General features: G+C 42.4%; 5 protein-coding genes across 7 annotated transcripts; 3 read left to right on the top strand and 2 right to left on the bottom strand.

The window, feature by feature from the left end:
• The first annotated feature begins 2,347 nt into the window (after positions 1–2,347).
• LOC135945894 (uncharacterized) lies at positions 2,348–3,515 on the top strand. The gene is made up of 2 exons (XM_065493836.1): positions 2,348–2,781; positions 3,253–3,515. Exons 1-2 carry the CDS (start codon positions 2,604–2,606, stop codon positions 3,438–3,440), a joined length of 366 nt encoding a protein of 121 aa, XP_065349908.1. The 5' UTR covers positions 2,348–2,603; the 3' UTR covers positions 3,441–3,515.
• A 41-nt stretch (positions 3,516–3,556) lies between these two features.
• On the bottom strand, positions 3,557–8,172 carry LOC135945889 (serine-rich adhesin for platelets-like). The gene is made up of 6 exons (XM_065493826.1): positions 8,023–8,172; positions 7,793–7,953; positions 7,385–7,529; positions 4,451–7,326; positions 3,941–4,058; positions 3,557–3,769 (listed from the first exon to the last, which is right to left on the bottom strand). Coding segments are annotated over exons 1-6 (3,408 nt in total). The 5' UTR covers positions 8,024–8,172; the 3' UTR covers positions 3,557–3,662.
• An 836-nt stretch (positions 8,173–9,008) lies between these two features.
• On the top strand, positions 9,009–17,675 carry LOC135945887 (C2 domain-containing protein 5). Of its 3 annotated transcripts, none has more exons than XM_065493823.1 (17): positions 9,009–9,465; positions 9,521–9,727; positions 10,002–10,335; positions 10,398–10,614; positions 10,666–10,779; positions 11,575–12,620; positions 13,083–13,250; positions 13,312–13,474; positions 13,708–13,912; positions 14,262–14,395; positions 14,449–14,683; positions 15,043–15,249; positions 15,309–15,626; positions 16,115–16,414; positions 16,477–16,602; positions 16,761–16,907; positions 17,155–17,675. In XM_065493823.1, the coding sequence occupies exons 2-17, from the start codon at positions 9,551–9,553 to the stop codon at positions 17,215–17,217; spliced, it is 3,954 nt and encodes a 1,317-aa protein (XP_065349895.1). In that variant the 5' UTR covers positions 9,009–9,465; positions 9,521–9,550; the 3' UTR covers positions 17,218–17,675. The 3 variants fall into 3 exon arrangements, with proteins under 3 accessions (XP_065349895.1, XP_065349896.1, XP_065349897.1); XM_065493824.1 differs by having other exon boundaries at positions 9,010–9,465; positions 11,578–12,620; XM_065493825.1 differs by having other exon boundaries at positions 9,273–9,465; positions 12,436–12,620.
• Positions 17,676–17,939: 264 nt separating this feature from the next.
• Positions 17,940–18,337, bottom strand: LOC135945288 (BET1-like protein). Its single transcript, XM_065492880.1, has 2 exons — positions 18,251–18,337; positions 17,940–18,173 (listed from the first exon to the last, which is right to left on the bottom strand). Exons 1-2 carry the CDS (start codon positions 18,335–18,337, stop codon positions 17,940–17,942), a joined length of 321 nt encoding a protein of 106 aa, XP_065348952.1.
• Positions 18,338–18,714: 377 nt separating this feature from the next.
• aln (allnighter) lies at positions 18,715–22,175 on the top strand. Its single transcript, XM_065493835.1, has 6 exons — positions 18,715–18,845; positions 18,914–19,217; positions 19,278–19,460; positions 19,519–19,806; positions 20,225–20,578; positions 20,804–22,175. Exons 2-6 carry the CDS (start codon positions 18,966–18,968, stop codon positions 21,026–21,028), a joined length of 1,302 nt encoding a protein of 433 aa, XP_065349907.1. The 5' UTR covers positions 18,715–18,845; positions 18,914–18,965; the 3' UTR covers positions 21,029–22,175.
• The last annotated feature ends 132 nt before the right edge of the window (positions 22,176–22,307 follow it).

Genomic DNA, 22,307 nt, shown 5'->3' with positions numbered 1-22,307 from the left:
GAAAAATTTCAGGCAATTTTCTGTCATGCAATGAAAAACTTTTGGGCACTCTAAATTTCTAGAATAGATTTTTGGCCATTCCATTTTAGTGGACAAATGTACCCCCTGGAAATCATCCCCTCGCTTGTTTGATGCCAAAACCGAGCAATAGACGATCTACTGCCGCAGGCTGTAAAAAAACGCCTTGGAAATACGCCATCATCTTTTTTTATAATTGAGTATATATATATGAGCACATATTTCATGATATATTTTTTAATTAGGTATGTAATAATACACTAACAAAATGGGTAAAATATTTCAAACTTGTCTACCAAAGAAGATTTTATTAATATTTAAACGCATATAATTTGTGAACTATACTCTCCCTTATTTAAAACCAAATAGCCGCAGTTTGGCTAAGTTAAATATGTATTATTACAATCAGTTTGTGTAGCCAAAGTAAACAAAACAAATTAAACAAGAAGAAAAAACTAATTGGTTTATTTTAATATGAATTGAGACGAGTGTAACGGTCAAATTGCGGCGTAAAGAGCCTGAAAAACACAGATAATGAGAATATCTAAACTTTTAATCCCTTGATCGCAGTCGAAAGAAAACCAAAAATGAATAAGCGGATGTTGAAAATCAGATTTACTACGAACCTCCTGATTATACATATAATGGATCATTTTTTTTTCTCTTTAACCGAAGCGATGATGTCATCTTTTGACGGTTAATTTTAGAGTCCGCCTACTCGTTGGCGCATTTGAAACAAGGTCTTTGCATTTAAAACACACGACTTGCAGTGCTTCCTAATCCACGCGAAACAACAAACGGACCGCGCGGTGCATGGAACGGCATAATACATATGCTGGTAATAGAATAAGCAGACGTGAGTGAGCGCACACACACTTGAAGAAATACGCGATGAAAGAGAAGGCTGACGTGATTTTTCTGCGTTTCCGGCACCAAAAACGAGCACGATTTTTTCTTATTTTTTACATACATATTCTTTAAATTCCCCTGAGCGCATGTTATAAAAAAATTGCTCAAATTGAGATTTCTCACTGTCAAGTAAGGTTTGAAACTGGACAAAAAGTGTTAGAATAAGAACATTTATCAAATATGCACTAGGCATTTTAACCAAAAGTTTAAAAAAATTTATTTATGATATCAGCGGTAAATTTTCAGAACATTTACTAACAAAAATAATAAAACTCAGATATAGACGACCAAGTGTTGCTCTTTCCACTTCTATTTAATAGATAAAAATATTATTATTATTATTAACGGCTTATCCTGTTCATTATCTGACCCTCAGATCTTCGTTGAAAAAGTTCAATCCGCTTGATTAATAAAATTCACGTTTAATTTTCTATATTTTGGCCATTTTGGCAGAAATTCGCAGCAGAGCAGCAACCGCACCGCACCATTAATCATCATTTTGTGTAATAATTTGCTCTGCTGCTTGACGAGACCTTGAGGTGCTCTCTTCTCAAACTCTGACAGCTGACTATTAAATTAAGCAAATTTAATAACTGCTTGCCGTGTTGTGGAGCACAAGAGTGAAACATAAATTTTGCAACAATTGCGCAGAGCACAAAACATAACAGATTTATTTAGGTGTGCAGCACTAATGCCTGCCAATAAATTAGTCCAAAGCAGTGTAGCTCTTTTTAATTGGATGAAGATAAATCATCCGCCGTTTATGATGCATGTATGCCAGTAAAAATAAAAGTCATAAGGATTTTGGAGTTTTTCAACGTGGAAAACCACAAGCTGATACAATTATTTTTAAAAATATCACGTCAAACGCGTAGCTGTTAGTTAAACAAAAATATTCACAAAATCTATAATAAAATGTTTTCTAGATATATTTAGAGTAAACAATCTGATTTTTTTGGTTTATTAAATAAAATTATTTAATGGTAGTTAGATGTTGATTTGTTGTTATTCCGTACGTGTACTCACAAGAAATATTTTCCTGCGTTAAAATAAGCACGCAAAGCTAAAATTTCTATATCCTGAAACAAATCAATTTTAATTTTGGTCAGTCATCTCCTATTAGTTCACAAAATATAAAAAAATCAACGATTGGCAAATAAAATTCATTCTTTATTGAGGGCAAAATCGTGAAAATTTAATTTTTGAATGAAAAAGTTAACGAAGTATTTAATCAATTTATTTAAATTAGTAATTGTGCCAGCAAACTCTCGGTTCAACAACCCATAGGTATGGGCAATTCAGTCAAAAATTCCTCTAAATCGCGGGACAACGAACCCATCAATAAATGTTTCCAAGCGTCGAGTCTACCCATCTCTATTAAATAATATTCGACAAGCACATAACTTTGCCATTTTTTTTATTCCGCTGCTGCCACGTCTTCTAAATGAAGACTGACAAAGAGCGAACCGCACTTTTGCTTTCCTCCGCTGATGAGGCTTCGCCTTGATGAATGGTTCCTCGTTATTTTTTACGCAAATCCGGGACCGACTCCTGCGTGATGCTGCTCACAAAGGTTCAACCTTGGCCGTCAAAAGCAGGGCTGCCCGGGTATAAAACGGTGCGGCAAAGTGCAGGAGGTAGCTCAGTCGACCCAAGTCCGTCCTCGAGTCCGAAACATGCAGTCCGCAGCTTTGCTCCTCGTGCTCCTCGTCGTTGGAGTCGCGCTCGCCCTGCCTGCCGAACCCATGATGATGATGATGATGAAGCCGGCCGCCGACATGCAGCCCATTGCTCGAGTCACTGGTATGGACAAGAAGACGGACAAGGCGGACACCAAGAAGGCTGAAGCAGGAGGTATTATTTTGCCAAAAATTTTGCTTGTTTGTCTGTGGCTTAAAGTTAAATTTATAAGGGCAAAACAGCACAGAAATGTAATTTAAAGAGCATTTAGTGATTTTTTTTTCAATTCTAAAATTTTTTAAAAGATGTAAATATGATGAAGACAAAAAGTTGATGCATATTGAAGAATTGTGCAACGCAAAATTATTTTGTTTTTCTAAAGACGAGAAAATTGAGTGCATTTATTAATTATTATTTTTTCACAAATAGTTCAGAATTTCATGACAGTGGAATAATTTTTAAAAAATGTGGTTGAGGGTTGGCTGTTAGAAAAGATTAACAAAATCTGCTGTAATTCCGCTAATCTGCTCCATTTAACCTTACAAAAAACCCCACTAAAATCTCATGTAAATTAAATTTTCATCGTGAATTTGAACGTTTTAAATGTTTTATAATCAGACCAAAAATTTTAATTCTCTTTTGAAGGAATGAACAAGATGGGTGATAAAACGGCCTCAGAAATGAGCGGCGCCGACAGGAAGTCTTCGGATGACCCTTCCTCTTCTGAAAATAACAAGTACTTCCCTTGCGAAGTGGGCAAAGTGTGGTTCAGGAAGGAGTGCGTCTCCACCATCACCTGGTCCAACGGCAACACCTACTACTACGGCCGATGAGTGCCAATTACCCAGATTTGTTCGTTCCTCTCTATTTTTCCGGATTAGCAATAAACTCTACTAGAATTATTCAAACCTCCCAGTGTTTAATTTCTAAGAAAATGAAAATAAATTCCTTCACGGCTCAGAAATTTATATATTATCATGAAAACACAGACAGGATAAAAATTACACAGTCATTTGACTTAAAAGCAGTATAAAACAAGGTTCAAAATCCATTTCTCAGAGTTCTGTGACTTTGTGTGAGGGCCAGTTGTCCACTGTTCGCCTGCGGGGCTTTTTCAAAATCGGCCTGGGTATGCGAGACGCGTTGCTTGAGCTGCGTCTCCCTGCGAATCAAAAAATCAGAGCGTATTTATATATTCTAATCAGAGATTTAGCCGCACTACTGATAAAAATGCAATAATTATTGCTTTTGTTGGTGCTCAATTTCACGTGTACACAATTTTTTCCTAATCAGCGCTGCTTCGCCAGTCAGGCGCGCGCGTTATCTTGTTTACCTGGCTGTCCGTTTTTTCGCGGGAGTGGCAGGCTGCCGGATTTCTCCACGGCTCGATGATAGCTGGCATTCCTTTCGACACTCATTCGCTTGCCCTGCAATGACTCCGTCTCCCTTTCCTGCGAAGCACAATATCCAAGTTTTGCGATTACAAAATATGCATATTATCCACCGCGTGGTCGGCCAGCGGGGAGTGCGACAAAAATATTGAACGACTGACGCACGCAGACACGGATTTTAAAAAGTAGCCGAAGTATTGGGAAATAAGGGAAAAAGCTTTTTAAAAGTATAATTTTATAAGCGAACTCTTAGGATTTTTTCTTTCAAGAATTTGTCTCATTCAAAATTGAAAAGGCGAATGAATCAAATAAGATTTGTGGCGGAATTTTGATATTTATTTCTAAAAAATATTATAAATTATTTATTAATTGCTCGGACTTTTTATTTATTTTAAACATTAAGAAAAGCGGACAGAACGGGAAAGTCAGACAAAGACCCCAAGTGGCTTCACCTCTGGCATGAAGACGTCGTCATTCGCAAGTTCCATTCGAATTTCCACATTCTCTTTGTCACTGCCCTGCTGCTTGGTCTGCGCCAGGTCCTCCGTGGACGAAGGGATGCTGTCCCCCTTTGAAGAGGAGGAGCAGAAAGAGCTGGATGATGACGTCGATTGCTTCTTCTCCTCTTTTTGAATCACGGGCTCCAGCACCGGCACCTTCTGCACGGGTGACGTGGGAAGCGAGCTGCTTTCCTCGTTGGACGACGACATGGAGGACGACGGACGCTTTGATACGCGGCTAGAGCGCTTTAAGGGGCTTCCCGACTTGACCACCACTTCGGTAATCTGCGGGAGTTCCTCGCTCAGGCTGATGGTGTTGTCCGCCAGCTTTAGATGGCAGTCGGACAGCGGACGCGACTCTGAGTTGGACAGCAGGCTGCTGCTCTGCCGCAAGGGCGTCTTGCCGGAGCTGCTTCTGAGGGTCACATCACCCTCGTTGTCGTTCTTTTCTTGGTTGCTGTCCAGAGAGTCCTGGCTGATGGAGCTCACGCGGGACAAAGGAGACTGGACGCTGTCCGAGTAGGTTTTCGCCTCCAGAGAGTCTGGCTCTATGGAGTCAGAAAGGGTTCTTTGTTCTGAGGACGACGGCGAAGTCACAACTGCCAGAGAGGTGTCCACCGGAGTGGTATAGCATTCTTCCTCTGACGAAGAAGAAGAGGTGACGTCGAAAGACCTTGACCGGGTTGGTAAGGGGAGGTGTGGTCTGCGGCTCTCTTTCTGGGGTGCGGCCTCTTCAGGCTGCTCCTGATCTTGAATCTGTTGTTGCGGAAGTTGCAGTAGTAATTGTTGCGATTCTTCAACGTTCACATACCCTGGATCCTCGTCTGGCTCGACCTGCTGCAGAGCCGCCACCCCATCCTTGGCCTTTCGGGAGAACTCCTCGTCCAGCTTTTCGACAGACCGTTTGATTTGCTCCAGCGGGTCCTCGGAGGATGAAGAGGACGAGCTGCGTCTGTCGGGTTTAAAATGCTGAACCTGCGTTTGGTTTTCCTCGTCCTCGACTGTTCTCATTTGGAATACTAGCGGCTCCTCGGTCAGATTTTCCTCGGTACTCGTTATTTTCTCCTTCAGCTCGGCCATCACGAAAGACCACGAACGCCTAGTGTGCGTGATGTCGCGCAGCTCTTGGTGGTACTGGGCAAAATACTCATCCGCTTCCTCGTCGGTTGACTTGTCTGGCTCGATTTTCGGAGGAAAATTCTCGTATATAGGATCGACAATCGCTTTTTCCTCGGCCACAACCGTCTCCGCCGGCTCGGTTTGCAGACTTTCAGCGACCTTGGTGACGAGAACCGCGTCGACACTGCTCCGCCGCTTCTTCTCCTTTTCTTTTTTTGAAATTCTTGATTCTGAGGCTGACCTCCTAGAGAAGATTCGCTTAAACATTCCAATCTGCTCCTCGTCGGAGGAGGCCTGCTGCTTTTTGTCCGTCTCAGTTTTGCTCGTTTTTCTCGGCTTTCGCGACCTCTTGGACTGCTTCGCACCTTCTTGTTCGTCCGACGAGGAGGCGTCGCCGGCAGACTGCAGTGACGCGCTCGAAATTTCAGCTAAACGTTTCACCTTGTACTTGCGTAGCTTTTGTTTGTTCTCCTCGGGTAACGAGCTGCGTGGTGCTTCAGGCACTTTAGTTTGATCCGCCGGCTCTTTCTTTTGCTTTGAGCTGCCGAAACTGAAAAAGCCACTGCCGGTCGAGGTTTTCTCCAGAGACGAGCGTTTGTCTTTTTTTGACGCGTCCGAATTTTTCTTCTTCCTTTTTGAGCTTTCTTTTTTAGAAAAACTCGGTATAATGTTCAGCTTAGACGCATTTTCCGCCTCTTTCTTAAACACTTCGTCGAATTTTTCCTCCTCTCCGTTCTCCAGTTTGTCGTACTCTTTTTCCGCCTCTGGCGCTGGTTCTTTTTTATTTTTCGGACCTTTACCAAAGCCAAACAACTTTGAAGTCTTCTGCACCTGTGCATAGTCTGGCTCCTTCTCGTCACCTTCTTCAGAGGATTGATGAACGACAATTTCGTGTTGATCAGCAGGTTCTTCTTGAACAACAACGGCGGATTCTTGGTGAACTTCTACTGCGACGGCTTTCTTGCTTTTAAACTTGAAGAAATCCCTCTTGACGTGTTTTTTCTTCCCTTCGTCATCACTGCTGGCATCTTTATCCTCCTCGTCCGGCACTTTATCGAATTGCTGCAGCTCGTCCGCCGAGGCAGACCTTTTAGTCTTGCTTTTAAAGAAGGTGAGATGCTTCTTCTGCGGCTTGGCAGCTGGCTCCACTCGGATTTCGTCTTCATCGCCGTCCGGCTTTAGATTTATCGTCTCTTCGATGTCGCTCGCACTCGAACTGCTGCTACTTGCTCTCGTCTTTTTCAAATTCAACTTGAAAATCCCGGCGGACTTCTTTGGCTCAGCCGGCGGCACTTCCTCGGCTTTGGGCTTTTTCGTTTCATCCGTGTCCTCCTGCTTATTTTTTCCCCAGTGCCGGCTAAAGAACGATCCTTTACTCTCCTCGCTCTTCTGCTCCTCCTGCGTCGCGTCTGCATCCTTCTTCATGAACGAGAATCGCTTTTTCCTTTTCTTCACTTCTCCAAATTCTTCTTCTCCGTGTTCCAGCAGTTTTTCGCCTTCGTCGATTTCCTTCTCGACAGCCTCGACTGTTTCCACCTCAATTCGGTGACTCGCCGCCTCCCTGATTTCCTCTTTGCTCTCATCCACGACAACGCCCGCACTATCAACGTTCGACTTTTTCCTTCCTCTGAAAAGCAGCCTTGATAAGAAACTGGAGCTTGCATCTTGTCTCGCGTTTCCGCCCTCGACTTCCTGCTGCCTCGCTCCGCCTGCAAATTGTAAACGCATAAAATAATGATTCACTATTTATTGAAAAACTCGTCGTACTTTTGTTATCTTCGGGCGCGTCGACCACATCGCTCGCAGCCTCATCCACCTCTTTCTTCACATTTTCAACGCCGTGCACTTGAATGAAGTTGACAATAGTCTCGTAAACAGCCAAATTCGATAATTGGTCCTCAGTCACTCCAGCCTGCGCGAAAAGCAAACAAAAACATTTAGAATGGAGGAGGAAGGAGTGCCCTTAATGATGAAATGATAAACATCTGACGCTTCTCAGTGATAAAATAAAGACGAAACTTCGCACAAGAAGAAGGGAAATAATTAAAAAAAAGATGAATTTCAAGCAACAAGAAGAAGAGGTACCTTGATTTTTAAGTCGAATATTTTTATTGTAAAAAAACTCATCTTATCTTACAAGTATAATCATATTTTTATTTCTACAAAATTCATTACCTGCTTCAAAAAGGCTTGGATGTGTGGGTCTTCCAGGTTGACAGAGACCAAAGGCCGGGGCGCAACGTGCACAACATGACTGAAATTCAAGGGTGCGCCGATGTCCTCCGACTTGAGACGCACCACTTCCTTCGCCTTGCCGCTGTTCTTCGATCGCATCACTGCTCGTAAATAATATTAACAAACTCGATCAAAATCCCGACGGTGAACTGTATAAACCGAAAATTTACTTTTCCTGATTTTCAGCACGGATTATCCATGGCGCTTTCGTGGATAACACTGTTGCTTTCGGCATGGACACACTCGCATTTGTCTCCTTATCGGTGGCACCGTGTGGAGCAAAAGCTGCTGATAACGCCCGCGCTGGACGCACTGCTGCATATCTTATCAGGTGAGCGCACTTCGTAAATTATATAAAATGTACGCATATGCACGCCTGCGACACACAATTGGCAGAGAGTGCGTGCAAACAGTGATTTTGATTTTACTTTCTAAATGTTGGCTAAACGCTTCTAGTGACACAACAAGACGAAAGCTGTTTTTGTGCTTTTTGGACATCACAAATGAGGAAATTATTAAAATATTTTAACAAAATATTTAAAAATAATATTAACAACATTTAAATAAAGATACATGATTACAAAATAAAAATAGATATAAATTTTACATCATTTGCTTATTGTATTTCAATAAGAGAAAATTGATAAAAATAATTCTATAAATACAGGTCCATGGTGAACTTTGCCAAACATACTTTCCAAGCATTTAAAGGCGTATTTTTATTAAAAATTTAATTAGAATGTAAATAAAACCTTTTTCCACGTGCCGTGAAATTATAAGCTTAGTATTTATTTTTCTTTCAAAAAGCTTGATATACAAAAATAGCTATGAGTGAGCTGAGTCAAGGAAGAGGCTTGGACCTTGAAAATTTAAAATAAACAAAATGGTTTGGAATGAATAAAAAGATCAAGGTTAAAAAAACTGATCTCGGCAGTAGGCATCTAAATAATTTAACCATTTTAACCGTGCAAAATTAATTAAATGAAGCAATGAGTCATTAGAAATAGTTAAACTAATTCACCTTCAGGTTATCATTGCAAATATCTTCGATATTTTCAAGCTTGCTATTCTGGAAATAACTCTCATTGTCAGCTCATATTCCGGCACCCTTTAAACGATTAAAATATCGAGAGTATGCATCGTGCTTGGCTGGAGTGTCGAGCAGGGTGCATAACCATGACGGGCTGCAGGGGCGTAGCCTTTGAATTCGGGCTGACGCTTCAAAATCAGCAGAGACGATATTCATCCGCTTTTATGACGGCCTAACCAGCCAGCTCCACAATCCGACGTCTGTATAGCCTTTGAAAACAGCCGACGGTTCGCTGTGACGGGTGCAAACCAAAAGCTAATGAGCGCTGACGATTTTGGATGTGCGCCAAAAGCAGCCAAAATTTTCAAACTATACCGGTAGCAACCGCCTCCATTGCCGATTGCATTCCATCACTTGCGTGTAGTGCCTATGAACAACCGGTTCTAAAATTAACCGCGAGAGTGAGACAACCGAGACAAATCAATGACCGTGCGAGGGACGTAAATAAATCGGTGATCGTTCGTTTGATTCTCGCTTCGCAACAGCCGATCCGGACGTCCTGGTGTCCGATGTGAACCCTTGGGTGAGTCACGTGGGGTGCTTTCACGCGTGCTGATGCTGATCGTTGCCGTTTTCAGGCGCAGACCGAGCTGAGGAAGCGCAGTAGCATGCCTGGCAAAGTGAAGGTGAAGATCATCGCCGGGCGCAACCTGCCCGTGATGGACAGGTCCGCGGACACCACGGACGCCTATGTCGAGATCAAGATGGCAAACATCACGCATAAGACTGACGTCTGCAGAAAGTCGCTCAATCCGCAGTGGCAGGAGGAGTGGCATCGTTTCGAGGTGCGCCCCAAGACAAAAAATAAACATTCGCCAAAAATAATAATTTTCATTAATTTGTATTTTGGGGTATGATTATTCTAAATACAGGGATAATTATGTTTTTACACACTCACTTGACATTAAATCTTAAACTGCATAATCTCTGGAACTCTATCAATTTTCGCGTTAATTGCTTCAAAGTGATTGTAAAAAATCAAGAGCCTTTGAGAAATATGATTTATTTCGCCATTTTTTATATTTATCTATAGCTTCTAAAAACTTATTTGATTTTCAGGTGGATGACACAGAGCTGCAGGACGAACCACTGCAGATCAGGCTGATGGACTACGACGTCTACTCAGCCAATGATGCCATCGGCAAAGTGTACATTGACCTGAACCCTTTGCTCCACAACTCGATCGACTCGGCCGACATCATTCCGCCGTCTTCGACCTCATCTAAGGTGCGGGCCCCAATGCTTGGGGGTGCAGCCACCTATGGCGGCTGGTTCCCTGTCTACGACACCATGCATGGTATCAGGGGAGAGGTGCAGGTCATCGTCAAAATTGAGCTCTTCTCAGACACCAACAAATTTAGAGACTCTTCACACGGGATCAAGTTCTTCTGCAGTGAGCAAAGGAAAAGGGTTTCTTATGATTTTATTTGATTATTTTTACTGTGTGTGCTTCAGCTGCCGGGGTCCCGTCTGGATTGCACGCCCTGTTCATTCACGGATTTGTCGAGGAGTTGATTCTGACTGAAGACCCTGAGTATGAGTGGCTTGACAAAATTCGCACGCCAAGAGCCACTAACGAAGCAAGGCAGACCTTGTTCTTCAAGCTCTCTGGCGAGGTGAAGAGAAGGGTTGGACTGAAGGCTCTAGAAATGGGGGCCAATGCTGTAATTGGGTAAATGTATTTGTTGCTGTTGAAGATTGTTATAAAATTTATGAATTGAAGATACCGACTTCGATTTGACCTGGAAGGCGAGTCAGGAATAGTGGCCAGGGGCATTGGGACAGCCGTCACTCTGGTGTCCCAGTTAGACGCGTCGCCAGGCACAACGCTCGATGAGTAAGCGTAAAATACAACTTGATCAATTCTTTGCGCAATTTGTTATTGTTTGAAGTCATCAACAGGTGGTGCCACCGTATTTTTGCAAGTTAAAGGTTTATTTCAGCTTCAATTCTGCTGACTTTTAAATTTGTGTATGCTGAAATTTTTAGATCAGTTAAGCGGAAGAAATCGTGTAATGCAAAACAGATTTCTATTTAGGTGTTTCCACGAGAGTTTTGATATCGTCTAGAACGAGATTTTAGGCACATCAGGGCGTAACTTGAGCACCCTGATGGTTTCCAAAGGGTTAGTAGGAAGAGATTTTTGGGCTGGGGATTTAGGAGGAAATTTGTGTCTTAGGGAGGGTGAGACGCAGGATATATTTTCCCTTTTTGGGCCTCTCACAGTCACGGAGTGGGGTTCAATGTGACATAAAATTGTGGTATTGTGAAGGGCCAGACGGATTACCATATTTCTAGTAATTTTCCAACTGTTCTAAATTTCACAACAGAATTGAACCGGGAATGCCTGTAACTTGTAGAAATTGGCTTCAAACATTAACTAGTTACGCAAGTAGCAAATTATCTGCTTGCGGGCAAGGGGCGCTGTCGCACATTTCTTTCCGTTTCTTGTTTCCTCTCTGCTCTGCAGTTTCCTTGTGCACACACGCAATCAACCGTCTGCTCGCAAAAAGCGCAGACGCCGAAATCAAATGGTCAACTTTTCTAATTTCACTTTCCTCTTTTCTGTTTCCCCGCACTTCTTCATTTCCCGCGCGTGTGCGTGTGTGTTTTTTGCTAACGCTAACCAAAGCAGCTTTGAACCCGTGCCCGTGCTGCTCGGCCCTCTAAAGGGCTGCTCTTCGTGCAGCTGCCTGTTGAGACCCAGCAGCAGCGCGCTGAGCATGTCCACTCTGTCGCTAATCAAACCGCAGCCGCCGCACCTTCTCATCATCCCGCCGACGCCGACCGGCTCGGCCGGTGTGTCCCCCACCAGTCCGATCAACCCCCACCCCGTCGCCCCCGGGAGCGGCAGTCCCTACCGGCGGCAGCCGTCGTACGGCGAGGCCATCAGCGCCATCGACCTGGTGTCGCTGCACCTTCCGGCGCCGCAGAACCGGCCAAAAGCAAATCCGCGCTCGCTCAAGGGCCTGGCGCGCAGCCTGCGCATCGCCCTGTCCAAGCGCTTTTCAAAGAGGTCGGTTACAGAGCTGCCCAAGTTCGAGGTGGCCTACCCTGAGCGGTTCGACCGGCGGCACCGGCGCTCGTCAAGCGACCCCTTCAGCGCCAGCCCCGTGCCGCGGCTGCTGCGCGGAGGACTGACCTCGGTGCTGGAGGAGTCGTCGCCGCAGTCGGTGCGCCTGCGTAGTGTGCAGTCCGAATCCTGCCTGTCACCGCAGTCGTCGGACACCTCGTCCATCGAGTTCATCCTGTTGCCGTCGGAGAGCGCGTCCAGCGTCGACTCACTCGCCTCGTCGGCCTCGTCCGCCTCTGAGCTGGCGCTGGCCGACGCCCTCCGCCCTACAGACCCCAGCTTGCCCAGCCTCCACTCCCCTACGGCGGCGGCTCGCGGCGCCCCCCATCGTCCCTCTGTAGTTAGAAGCATGTCCTCGAACAGTGTCGCCACTAGCACCCCCCCGCCCCGTAACTCAGTAACAGGCTCGTGCCCCTCCAGGCTTCCATTCCCATCAGCAGCGCCCGGCGCGAACACCGGCTCCGACAGCGCCGACAATAGCTTCATGGACGACGAGCAGCACAGACTTGGACAGTCGAACGGCTCCAACACGCTCTCCCCCTCTAGGATCCCGAACAACATGCAGAGGAGGTCTTCTGACTCTGATTTGAGTATCACGCCAAAAGGTGCGTTTTGGTTTGCATCTTCAGTGGTCAGTTTTTTCTCGTTTTTTACACATGATTTTCTTGCGCATGAATGGCCAGAAAAATAAATGCTAATTTGAAAAATCGAAAAATATTAGGAATGATATTTACGCTTGGCAATATGCGTGGTATTTAAATTTAAATTTTGGTTTGCAGAAAATTTTCTGCAAAAAAGGTTAATGTTAGGGAAATCAATTTTTGTCATTTCATCTTTTTGTGCTTATGCGAGTGTTCTGCATTTTTTGTTTTCCTGTGACCTTTTATCATTTGAATCAACAAACAATGAAAATGTTATGTGATCATCCTCTATCCTCTGCACCCACCAACCAACTACATATATTTCACTCGAATTCCTTCATAAAATACTTCTGATTATTCATTTAAGACATTTTTCTTCCACCAAAATAAACCTTTGTTCTTTACACTTGTGTATTTATTCTACAGGAAACAGTTTTGGTAGCACTAGTGGCGGTGGCTCAGGCAACAACATGCGTCAGTTTCACAGACACAGCCTCCCCAGGCCCATTCTCAACCAGGAGAGTAGCATTGACCTGCTTGAGTACCCTTTCCTCACTCTCAACAAGTATCCATGCGGGTTCATTGCGAGATTTGGTACTAACTTGATTTTTAAATGGCGAAAGTTGGGGGAAAATAATGTACCTAATGTTTCAAGGTGGCATGGTTTGCGCTAGAAGCGTGAAGTTGTTAGAGCGGAACACAGAGGAACCTGAGAGCCGAGATCTTTGGTGGCATGAGCTGCGGATGGAGGTCAGGTCGCACGCCAGGGCGCTGGCATGCAATGTCGTCCTCGGCTACAGGGAGGAATCGACTATCAAGTAATTTTTTCACTCTTCCAATTTGAATTCATCTTAAATTATATATATTATGGTCAAAGTCCACACGACACATTGTAAGTAATATATTGTTTAAAACATTGAATATTCATAAGCGTATTTCATTCATTCAATAAAATTTGAAATCGTTTTTTAGAGCTAGGAATTATTTTGCTCCACTGTTTCTTTAAACAATGAATCAAAGCAATAATTTATTCACTTTTTCGTGTCTGTAGTGATGACGTGTGCATTTTGAGCGCGTCCGGCACCGCAGCTGTGGTGAACATGCAGCACCGCGACGGCCACCGAATCAGCTGCCGAAAGTTCAAAAGCAACAAGTCAAGCAAGAAGGAGCCGTCAGAAAATTCTAACGTAAGCGAGGAAAACGATGAAGGCAAAGAGGATAAATCGTCTAAAATTCTGATCGAGAACGTCTCCAAGGTGAGTTTTGTAATACAAAACTGCTCTTGATGCTACTGCGGTCATTACAAATTCAAAAATTGTTGTTGAATCTGGCGTTTCACGTCTGATTTTTTAGGATTTCGTGTCATTTGACGTTGAATCAGTTTTGCGAAGGTAGGCAAAAAGGATAGCGACTTGAAAAGTATTTTCATTACTGAATGAGCAGCTTTAATTAATTAAAAATTGAAGAGTATTGAATAGGTCTAACCATATTTTATCACTTTGGTAAACTTATCAGCAGAATAGATAGTATAAATATTTAATTAAAAATCATTTAAATAAATTCTATTGCTATTCAACAAAACACAAGCAAAAAAATCCCTTTCAGTCCCGCAGATTGAAAACCAACATAACCGATGGGCACAGCAACCAAATTCCTCCTCACTGCACCTTGTGCCACGTTCCTTACAGTCTGGTCAATTCTCCCATGCCTGTGAACGCGATTCGGTGCGCCGTATGCAAGTAAGCGTTCACTTTTCCTCGCGGTAGTCCATTTTAATAAAAAGTGCGAGCAGAAAGGGAAAGGTTCCTGACGTTCTGCTTACCACCGTGGAGCCCCCTGAAGAAGCGATGATCACGGGCAGGGGCTGCTTGGTGCAGGTGCAAGTGTGCCGCTCTAAGAAGGACGCCAAGGGCGAGCACAACGCCAAAGAAATCTCCGACAGTCTTCCATTTTTAGAGTACGACATGTACAGCGCCATCATCAACAAGCTCCGGGTCAAGGGAATGAATTCGGTGTTCAATCTTAGGGTAAGCAGCCTTTAACCTATTTTTCCTGAAAATATTGATAGTAATATAATATTATAATCTTAAATACAAGAAAATAATTTGGGGTGAATTTATAATAAATATATACTATTACAGTTATAATCATTGGAAAAATCTGGAGACCGGGAAAATGGTTGAAAAATAAATTAAGTAGGAAAAATACAAAACGATCAATATGCATATTTTTTGTTTTTAAAACTAACATTAACCCACTGAAATGTTTGGACCATTGTACGATTAATCTAATGAGGCCTCCAACGACTTCAATTTTGATATCACCGATTAAATCTCACAATCAACAACAAAACATGAGTTAGCAAAGTAATCATTGTGGGTTGCAGGTTAGTGTTACAGTAGGGGACAGACTGATTGTGGGAATTGCGACCGGCACGGCTTTGTTCCTCACTCCAATGCCAGCTCCGCCGATTCCCAAACTGATCGCCAGCAAGACCAACAATTCAAGGCTCTCTCTGACTGAGGTGCAGAAAAGACTGCAAGATGCGTGCAGGAACAACCGAGAAATCTACGGCGTTGTGCCAAACCAAGAGGTTTAGCTGCCGCTTTGATCTCATAATAAACTGATTTCTAATAACGTTTAACCGAACAGAAAGACGCAAACTCTGGATCTGAGTCAGAAGAGTCTGACGAAGACCTTCCCGCGCTGGAGCTGGCCAGTGGCAACAAAGATGCGTGCATCATCGAGGTGGATGACGGCGAAGACATGAACGCGGTCAACCTGCTGATCGAATCGACGGTACCAAAAGGGTTCGAAGTAGTGAATACTGAAACTATTCCCGGATTGGCTGGTTACGAGGTTGTCTCCAGTTTGCAAATGTTCACGCAAGTTTGGAGGGCGAGAGTCAACCCCTGTCAAAATTCATCTTACTCTGCCTCTCTCAATAAACACATCCGGCGTTTGCAACAGGTTAGTTCTTAAAAAATTTAAATAGCTTTCTAAATACATTGATTACGCATTTAAATTGAAGCCCTATTGACTTCTGTGTTGTAAATTGTCCCGATTATTACGCTTCTTGTATGTTCATCTAAGTAGACTTGGGAAATTTACAGTTTTTTTCTTGATAAAGAAAAGGGTGATATTTGGGGATAAAATATTCTTAAAATATAAATTGAGCGCAGCTCTTCTTTAGACTCTCACCTTCAGATATATTATGCATCTTGATTTCTTTGGGGAACAAAAAAACATTAATGGGTGGGGGGAAGAATCAAATGAATTTATTTGTATCCAAATAGAAAATATCAACAGCTAGAGAAAAATCAATATTTGAAAATAAAACGAAGATTTTTGCATGCATTTTTGCGATACTTAGCAATTTTGCTGTTTTTTCTAATATTAAAAATATAGTCGATTTTTAGACACCTTTTTAATTACCAATTTATTTGTTGCTTTTCCAGAGCTTATACTTTAAGTTGCGCAAAATGGTTCCTTGTGGTCTGCTGAGACTGAGATTCAAAGTTGAGCTTCCTGATGCAGACGAAATCCAGATCACCATCCTCGGCATGGCTATCGGTCTCGGCAAGATCGCGCAGCCACTGAAGGGTTCGACCAAGTCCAAGACCAGCAGAAAGGAAGAGACTGATATGATCTTCAAGCTGGACGAAGAGGTCGCTACCATTGCTACTCCCCCTGCGTCAAAAGAAAGCAAGAAGCAGCCCTTTTACCTCGGCTACACCAATTTGCTGAAAAATAGTCACGTAAGACGGGAAATATTTACAGTAGTGGATCTTGTATTTTATTTATTTCCTCTGTCAAACAGGAACCACCAACTGGAAGATACGGGGTTGATATTACCCCCTTGAACTTTGTACCTGGTGCTAAGATTGAGGAGTACCTTGGCAACCTCAACTTTTTCTTTATCCGAGAAAGCAACTCGATTAGAGAGGTAAAAATGATTTTTTACTGTCATTTATTAATTTCAAATTTTCAACGTCAAACATATGTTGTAAATAATGTTATTTAAAAATAAACCCAAATTTCTATCAAATTATTTATTGACTTTGAGTCTTTCTAACAAAATTTCTCTTTCTGTGCTGCGTGTAGATTGGAGGCTATTGCAACTTTGTTCATGGATTTATAAATGAGTTGCTCGCCATCGTCAGGGCACATATCACAGCGCTTGGAGGAAATGCCATGGTCTCTTACTACATGAATGAGTTCACCTTGCTCAGTGCAGCACACAAAAATCAGGTATCAATTTTTACTCTTTAAAATTCTAGACCCATTTTAAATTTCTATATTTCATTCACGCAACTACAATAAACTCAACAGAATCATTTTTAAGATGTGGATGAATTTAATTATAAATAATTAACCCTTCTGGTACCAAAAATAGCTTTAAGTGTATTGTAATATTTTTCAATTTCAAATTGTCACATCTAAGTTTTGTAACGCTTTTATTGGTGAGTGAATCAGCACGAATCATATTCTGTTGCAGGGTCAATGTTTGATTCAAGTTGGTGGCGACGCTGTCAGGGTTTCATACTCGGGAGACAAGTGAGCTTTTAGGCCTCTGGAGATATCTCTCTTGATGTGTTCTTCCTTTCTTCGTCAATTCTAGTTTTTGATCTGCCAGCAGCTGACTTCTATATTGCTATAGATCGTGATTTTGAGATTTTTTACGGCAAAGTATTTTGTGATTTTGTTTAGATCTACATTCCACGCGCGAACATGCCCTTCTTTCGCCCCCACTGCCTATTTTGTATTCTTTCCCGTCGTCGATAAACGCTAAGCAAATAATATTTTTGAAGCAATTCCTAGCTTGCTATTGCAGACACCTCGAGATTTTGATTATTGGCATAAAGTGTCACATATCAATGCGAATTGCACAATTTTCTCGAACTTGCAAGAACCTTCCTTGTGAAAATGTCGTGTTCCGAGAGCAATAATTCAAAAGCAAAATTAATGAGCGATTGTAGATGTTGTCAAATAAATTATATTGTATAAGTAGATTAATAATTCCAATTTTTATTTTCAAAACCTTGTTATAAAACACTTAAAATTCGAATTTTTTTAACAAAAAAGCATGTACCTGCAGATATTTTAATTCTAAGTTTTCTTTACAGAGCTTACAAGTGTTCAGTCAGTCAAGTCCTTATTAACAAGTAGGTTGCAATAATAAACACCTCACGCCACCACGTATGTATCTCACAAATAATATTGGTATTCAGGCTAATCACAGATCAAAAGCGGCAAAATGCACTGTTGAACGCATCGAAACATTCACTCGGGTGCATTGAACATCGCAGAGGAGCCAAAGTAGAAGACCAAAAACACTGTGATCGCGAGGCCTGCGACGCAGAACATAGCCTTTCGATTGCTGCGACCGCCGCTCATCATTTTGTTAATTCTATTCATGCTGCCGTTGAGTAAACCAGTACCAGACTCGAAGTCCATTGAGATCCCGTCCAGGAGTGTGTGGTGCTCTTTCGCTTCCGTTTCAATCTCGAAGGCAATCTATAATAAATTTTGAGAAATTTAGTACATTCACTTTTCTTGTCAATTAGAAACGCAACCGATTTTAGCCTGCTCACTTTCCCCGACAAATTTTCAGCCAGGTAGCGATTTTGACTGTCAAGCGTGTCCTCGTCCTGATCCTCGATGTTGTATGCTGATGCCATGATGAAGTTGAGAAGCTGTGTTCAAAATTTAAGACGAAATTTCGTTTTCGAAATGAAATGCTGTCAAGATAAAGCAAACTACTAATTCGATGTGATGTGGTTTTATGGACGTGTAAACAAACAGTTGGCTGCACTCAGCTGCAGCTGCACAATTAACTTTCTTTAAGTAATGTTTCTATCAAAATAGATATAAATATAAATTAATTTTTAGCAATTTTCGGTATTATTTAAATTAGTTTGAAATGTGTTTCTTTTGAAAATAACTGAAAATTTGTCAATTAATTATGACAAGATAACGAGATAACTTTGTTAGGGTGGTATCTTAACAATGCCAGATGTTAGAAAAAGGCGTGGCCACTATCTGTCAGTCGATTGTTATTGTTTTGGTTCATTGTGTTAGCACGATTTGTGCTCATACTAGCTGTGAAAGTATGTGTAGCTGATTAGCGAATGTAGAGATGTCCTGTCCTAATGCAACTGCAATATTTCCTTTTGCATGAAAATAATGGTAAAAATCCCGTCACAATCTTAAAATGCTATAAAACTATACTTTTTTGCGCATTACGACATATTTAGGCCTGAGATCTCTCATCACGACGAAGGAGTTTTCCAACGCATTTGCAGCTACATGAGGATGCCATCGGCTGCACTTCTGGACTCGCGATTGGTGCGTCGACTTGCATTGCAGGTGTCCATAATGCTGCGGGACAGACAGGCGGTGATGGTGTTGCTGCGTCGGATGGTGCTGTCCTTGTACCGGAGGCGTTACTGCCTCCTCTTCTGCGGTGTCCTGGTTGGCGCCTTCGCTACCCTCTACGGACTTTTCGTCTACGGCGTCGTCTGTAGCAACGTCCAAGTTTGGAAGCATGTGCACGAAATTGTAATTGAAATAAACATATTGGGGGAACTTCTTTGGTATGAAAGGTTATTCAATTTTCAGTGCAAGCAATACAAGGAGGGCGAGGTGGTCGGCAACATGTGCCATCCGCTTTGTGAGGGCAGAGTGCACTCTCTCAGCTGCCAGCCACTGCACTCTGGCAAAGAAGTCGTTTTTTCCGCCGTGCTTGATGGGGTTCCTCTTGTGTTCAAGTCATCAAGAAGGAATTTGCACACAAGAACTGAGGTTGAATTTGATTCTTTTTAAGTGACTTTAACAATTAATTGTAAATTTTTCCTTAAAGGTTTACGCAGAAGACAGCAATTCAGGCCGGCATCTGTATCCATCTGAGGACGAGTTCGTGAAAATGGTTGCCACCCTTGTGGAAAACGAGCTGAACGTTTCAGCTACAGAGGATCAGCTGTCAAAGCTGATCCACCTCGCCCCAGTCACCCCAGATCCTGACCTGCGACTCACAGAGATGAAAGACCTTTGGAGGCTGCTGCAGGACCACGAATACCTGGCTGTCAGGATGTTTTCTGAGCAAGAAATCCTACCAACCCTCATTGGCTCTTGTGGAGACGTTTTTGCTGTGAGTTCAAAGCAAATTTTTCTGTTTGGATGAGACTTTCCTTTAGCAACTTCATAAAAAGTCAATAAGCTCATTGATACTATTTTAATTAAAATATTCAATTTTATAAGACATTAAAAGCGGTTGGTTTAGACAGTTTTGTGTCATTGTTATAGAAAACACCTCAGTAGCCCTTCAGTAGGCTGGGTCCCTGTGTGACCTGGTGTGCCCATGTTAACCGTTTGCGGTGTTATTGGATTTCAGCGTTCGTGCCAGTGCAGTGCGCGCCCTTCCCGGTCCTCGGACAGGGATAAAAAGAGCAAAAAGATTATATAAGCTTTATTTAAAAATCTTAATATTGCGTTATCCCTAATTTTTCACTGCTTAAAATTGTATTACCAGGATCAAATAGTACATAGTAATTAATTCTGATTTTCAGGTGGATTTTGCAGAGCCTCTTGCAGGAGGTGGCTTGTGGGAGCACGAAGATGAGGTGTGGTCGGACCGATTGCGCAGCGCTGTGCTTATTCTTGAGCTGATTGAGCGGCTGGAGACAACAGCCCCGGCGCCGCTACGTCTGTGTGACGTGCGTCTAAACCACCTAGGCCGCTCATTCGATGGCGCCAAGGCTGTCGTTCTCGATGGCGATTCTCTAGTCACGCAGTCAGTGGCTGACACGCTTGCTGGTGATGGCAGCATGTGTCTGGACCACGCTGACTGCCACTTTTTCGACTGCCACGCTGCCTGTGAAGACTCGGTTTGCGTTCCTCCCTCCAGTAACAATAACCTGCAGGTGCGTTGATATTTTTAATCATTTTAAACTTTACAGGACTAAATTATGTTTATCCATAAAATTATCTGTTTTACAAAATACTATCCATGATTAAAGGGTAAAATGCCTTTCATTTTGTTTAAATTTACTGTGGGTTTTTACTAAAAGATATTAAAATTGGACAAGGCTGTGAATTTTAGCAGAGGCAATTTTTTGCAACCTCAATTATTTATTTTTATTTTGTAGGCCATCTGCGAAAAGGTTTTTCTGGGTGCAAAGTGGGGCGGCGCCCTTGTGATGCCAGGGTTGCTCGCGTCTCCGCACGCCTCACCTGCTCTAGCCGCCCTGCTGCGACTCTGCGCCCACCCGCACGGCGAAGAGGGTGTCAAGCACGGCACCCCTGACGACATTCGAGATAGACTAGTCGCTACGGTTGAGGAAATGGTCTACGAAATCGACTTGAACGCCTGAATTTATACTCTTGCTTTTATACTTTGCCGATCGAGTTTTCAGATTTTGGACCAAGTCTGTTCAAACTTCAATTTTACGCTTATGAGTATTACAACTACTCAAGTTTTGTTGTTCACCTTTCCGCTCTCCTTATATATCTCTGCTCAAAATGTATCTCTGCTGCTTGCATCTCCAAAGTTCAAATTCTTGTATTTCATGTATCAGCCTCAAGATGTATTAGTTTGCAGATAGAGTGGAATCTTTTCCAACGACCAATCTGATTCTCTCGCGTACAAAATAGCTTCAGTTATTCGGACCAGCTGATTCAATCAGCTCTCTAATTTTTATTGCATCAAAAATATATTCAAGACATTTCTCTTAACTTGGTAGCTACGTTTTCTTGACGCTACATCAGTACAACTACAACGCAAAGGTTTTTTAAAAGATATAGTTTTTCATATCATTAGAATCAGTATTATAGCTGATTTGTAGCTTTTCTCGATCAGCAAGGCTGTTGATTTCCACTGCTATCCTACCGAACAATCATTGACTGTTAACATAAGTTGCCAAACCAAAGCTTGATATATGTGTGTTTGCTGCACAGCAATTTTTGCTTGAGCGCTTCTCCCATACCTCATTCGTGCAGCACCCCAATCGAAGTGATCACGCGACTTGCTAGTACAATTAATCCCGAACAATGGAAGCTACGCGCCAATACTAACTATATTGGTTCTCTCACAATAAAAATCCCTAGTATTAAGGCCGAAACTGCAATATGAGTGTCTTAACAAAACTAATAACCACGTGTGTCAATGAGGTGTTTACAAATTTGATATATAATGTGCTGTTTAGGAAGAATCGTATAAATTGTGATGTGATCATGCTTAAATTTTGATATATTAACGCTCGTGTGTCAAACGCGCTGTAATGTCTATATTTTAAACAAAATCCTTTCGTATACTGGTGGCCCTTTGTACACTTTTCTCAATCCGTGTTTTATGTGTAGCTTTTTACACCATCTCTCCAGCCTGAAATAGGCTGCTGCTGCTCTTGAATGAGTTCTTGTGCGTGCTATTGAGTTGATTGATATTGTAATGTGCAGAAATCAAGCCATCCTATAAATTATACACTGTATGTTGAGCTTTTAATAAAAAATGCTTTTCACCAATCCTTCTCGCCTCATTCACAAAATAATATCATTTCCTTTAATTTGATTGCAGCTGAGTTGATATAATAAATATATTTCGTTGCTTTTTTATTGAAGGCAGAACTGAGAGATATTTTGGCATTTTAAGGATAT

Source organism: Cloeon dipterum, chromosome X, assembly GCF_949628265.1.
Source record: "Cloeon dipterum chromosome X, ieCloDipt1.1, whole genome shotgun sequence".
In the NCBI taxonomy this organism is placed as follows: Eukaryota; Metazoa; Arthropoda; class Insecta; order Ephemeroptera; family Baetidae; genus Cloeon; species Cloeon dipterum.
Note: the sequence above shows the minus strand (reverse complement) of the source record. Positions and strands in the feature narration are given on the sequence as shown.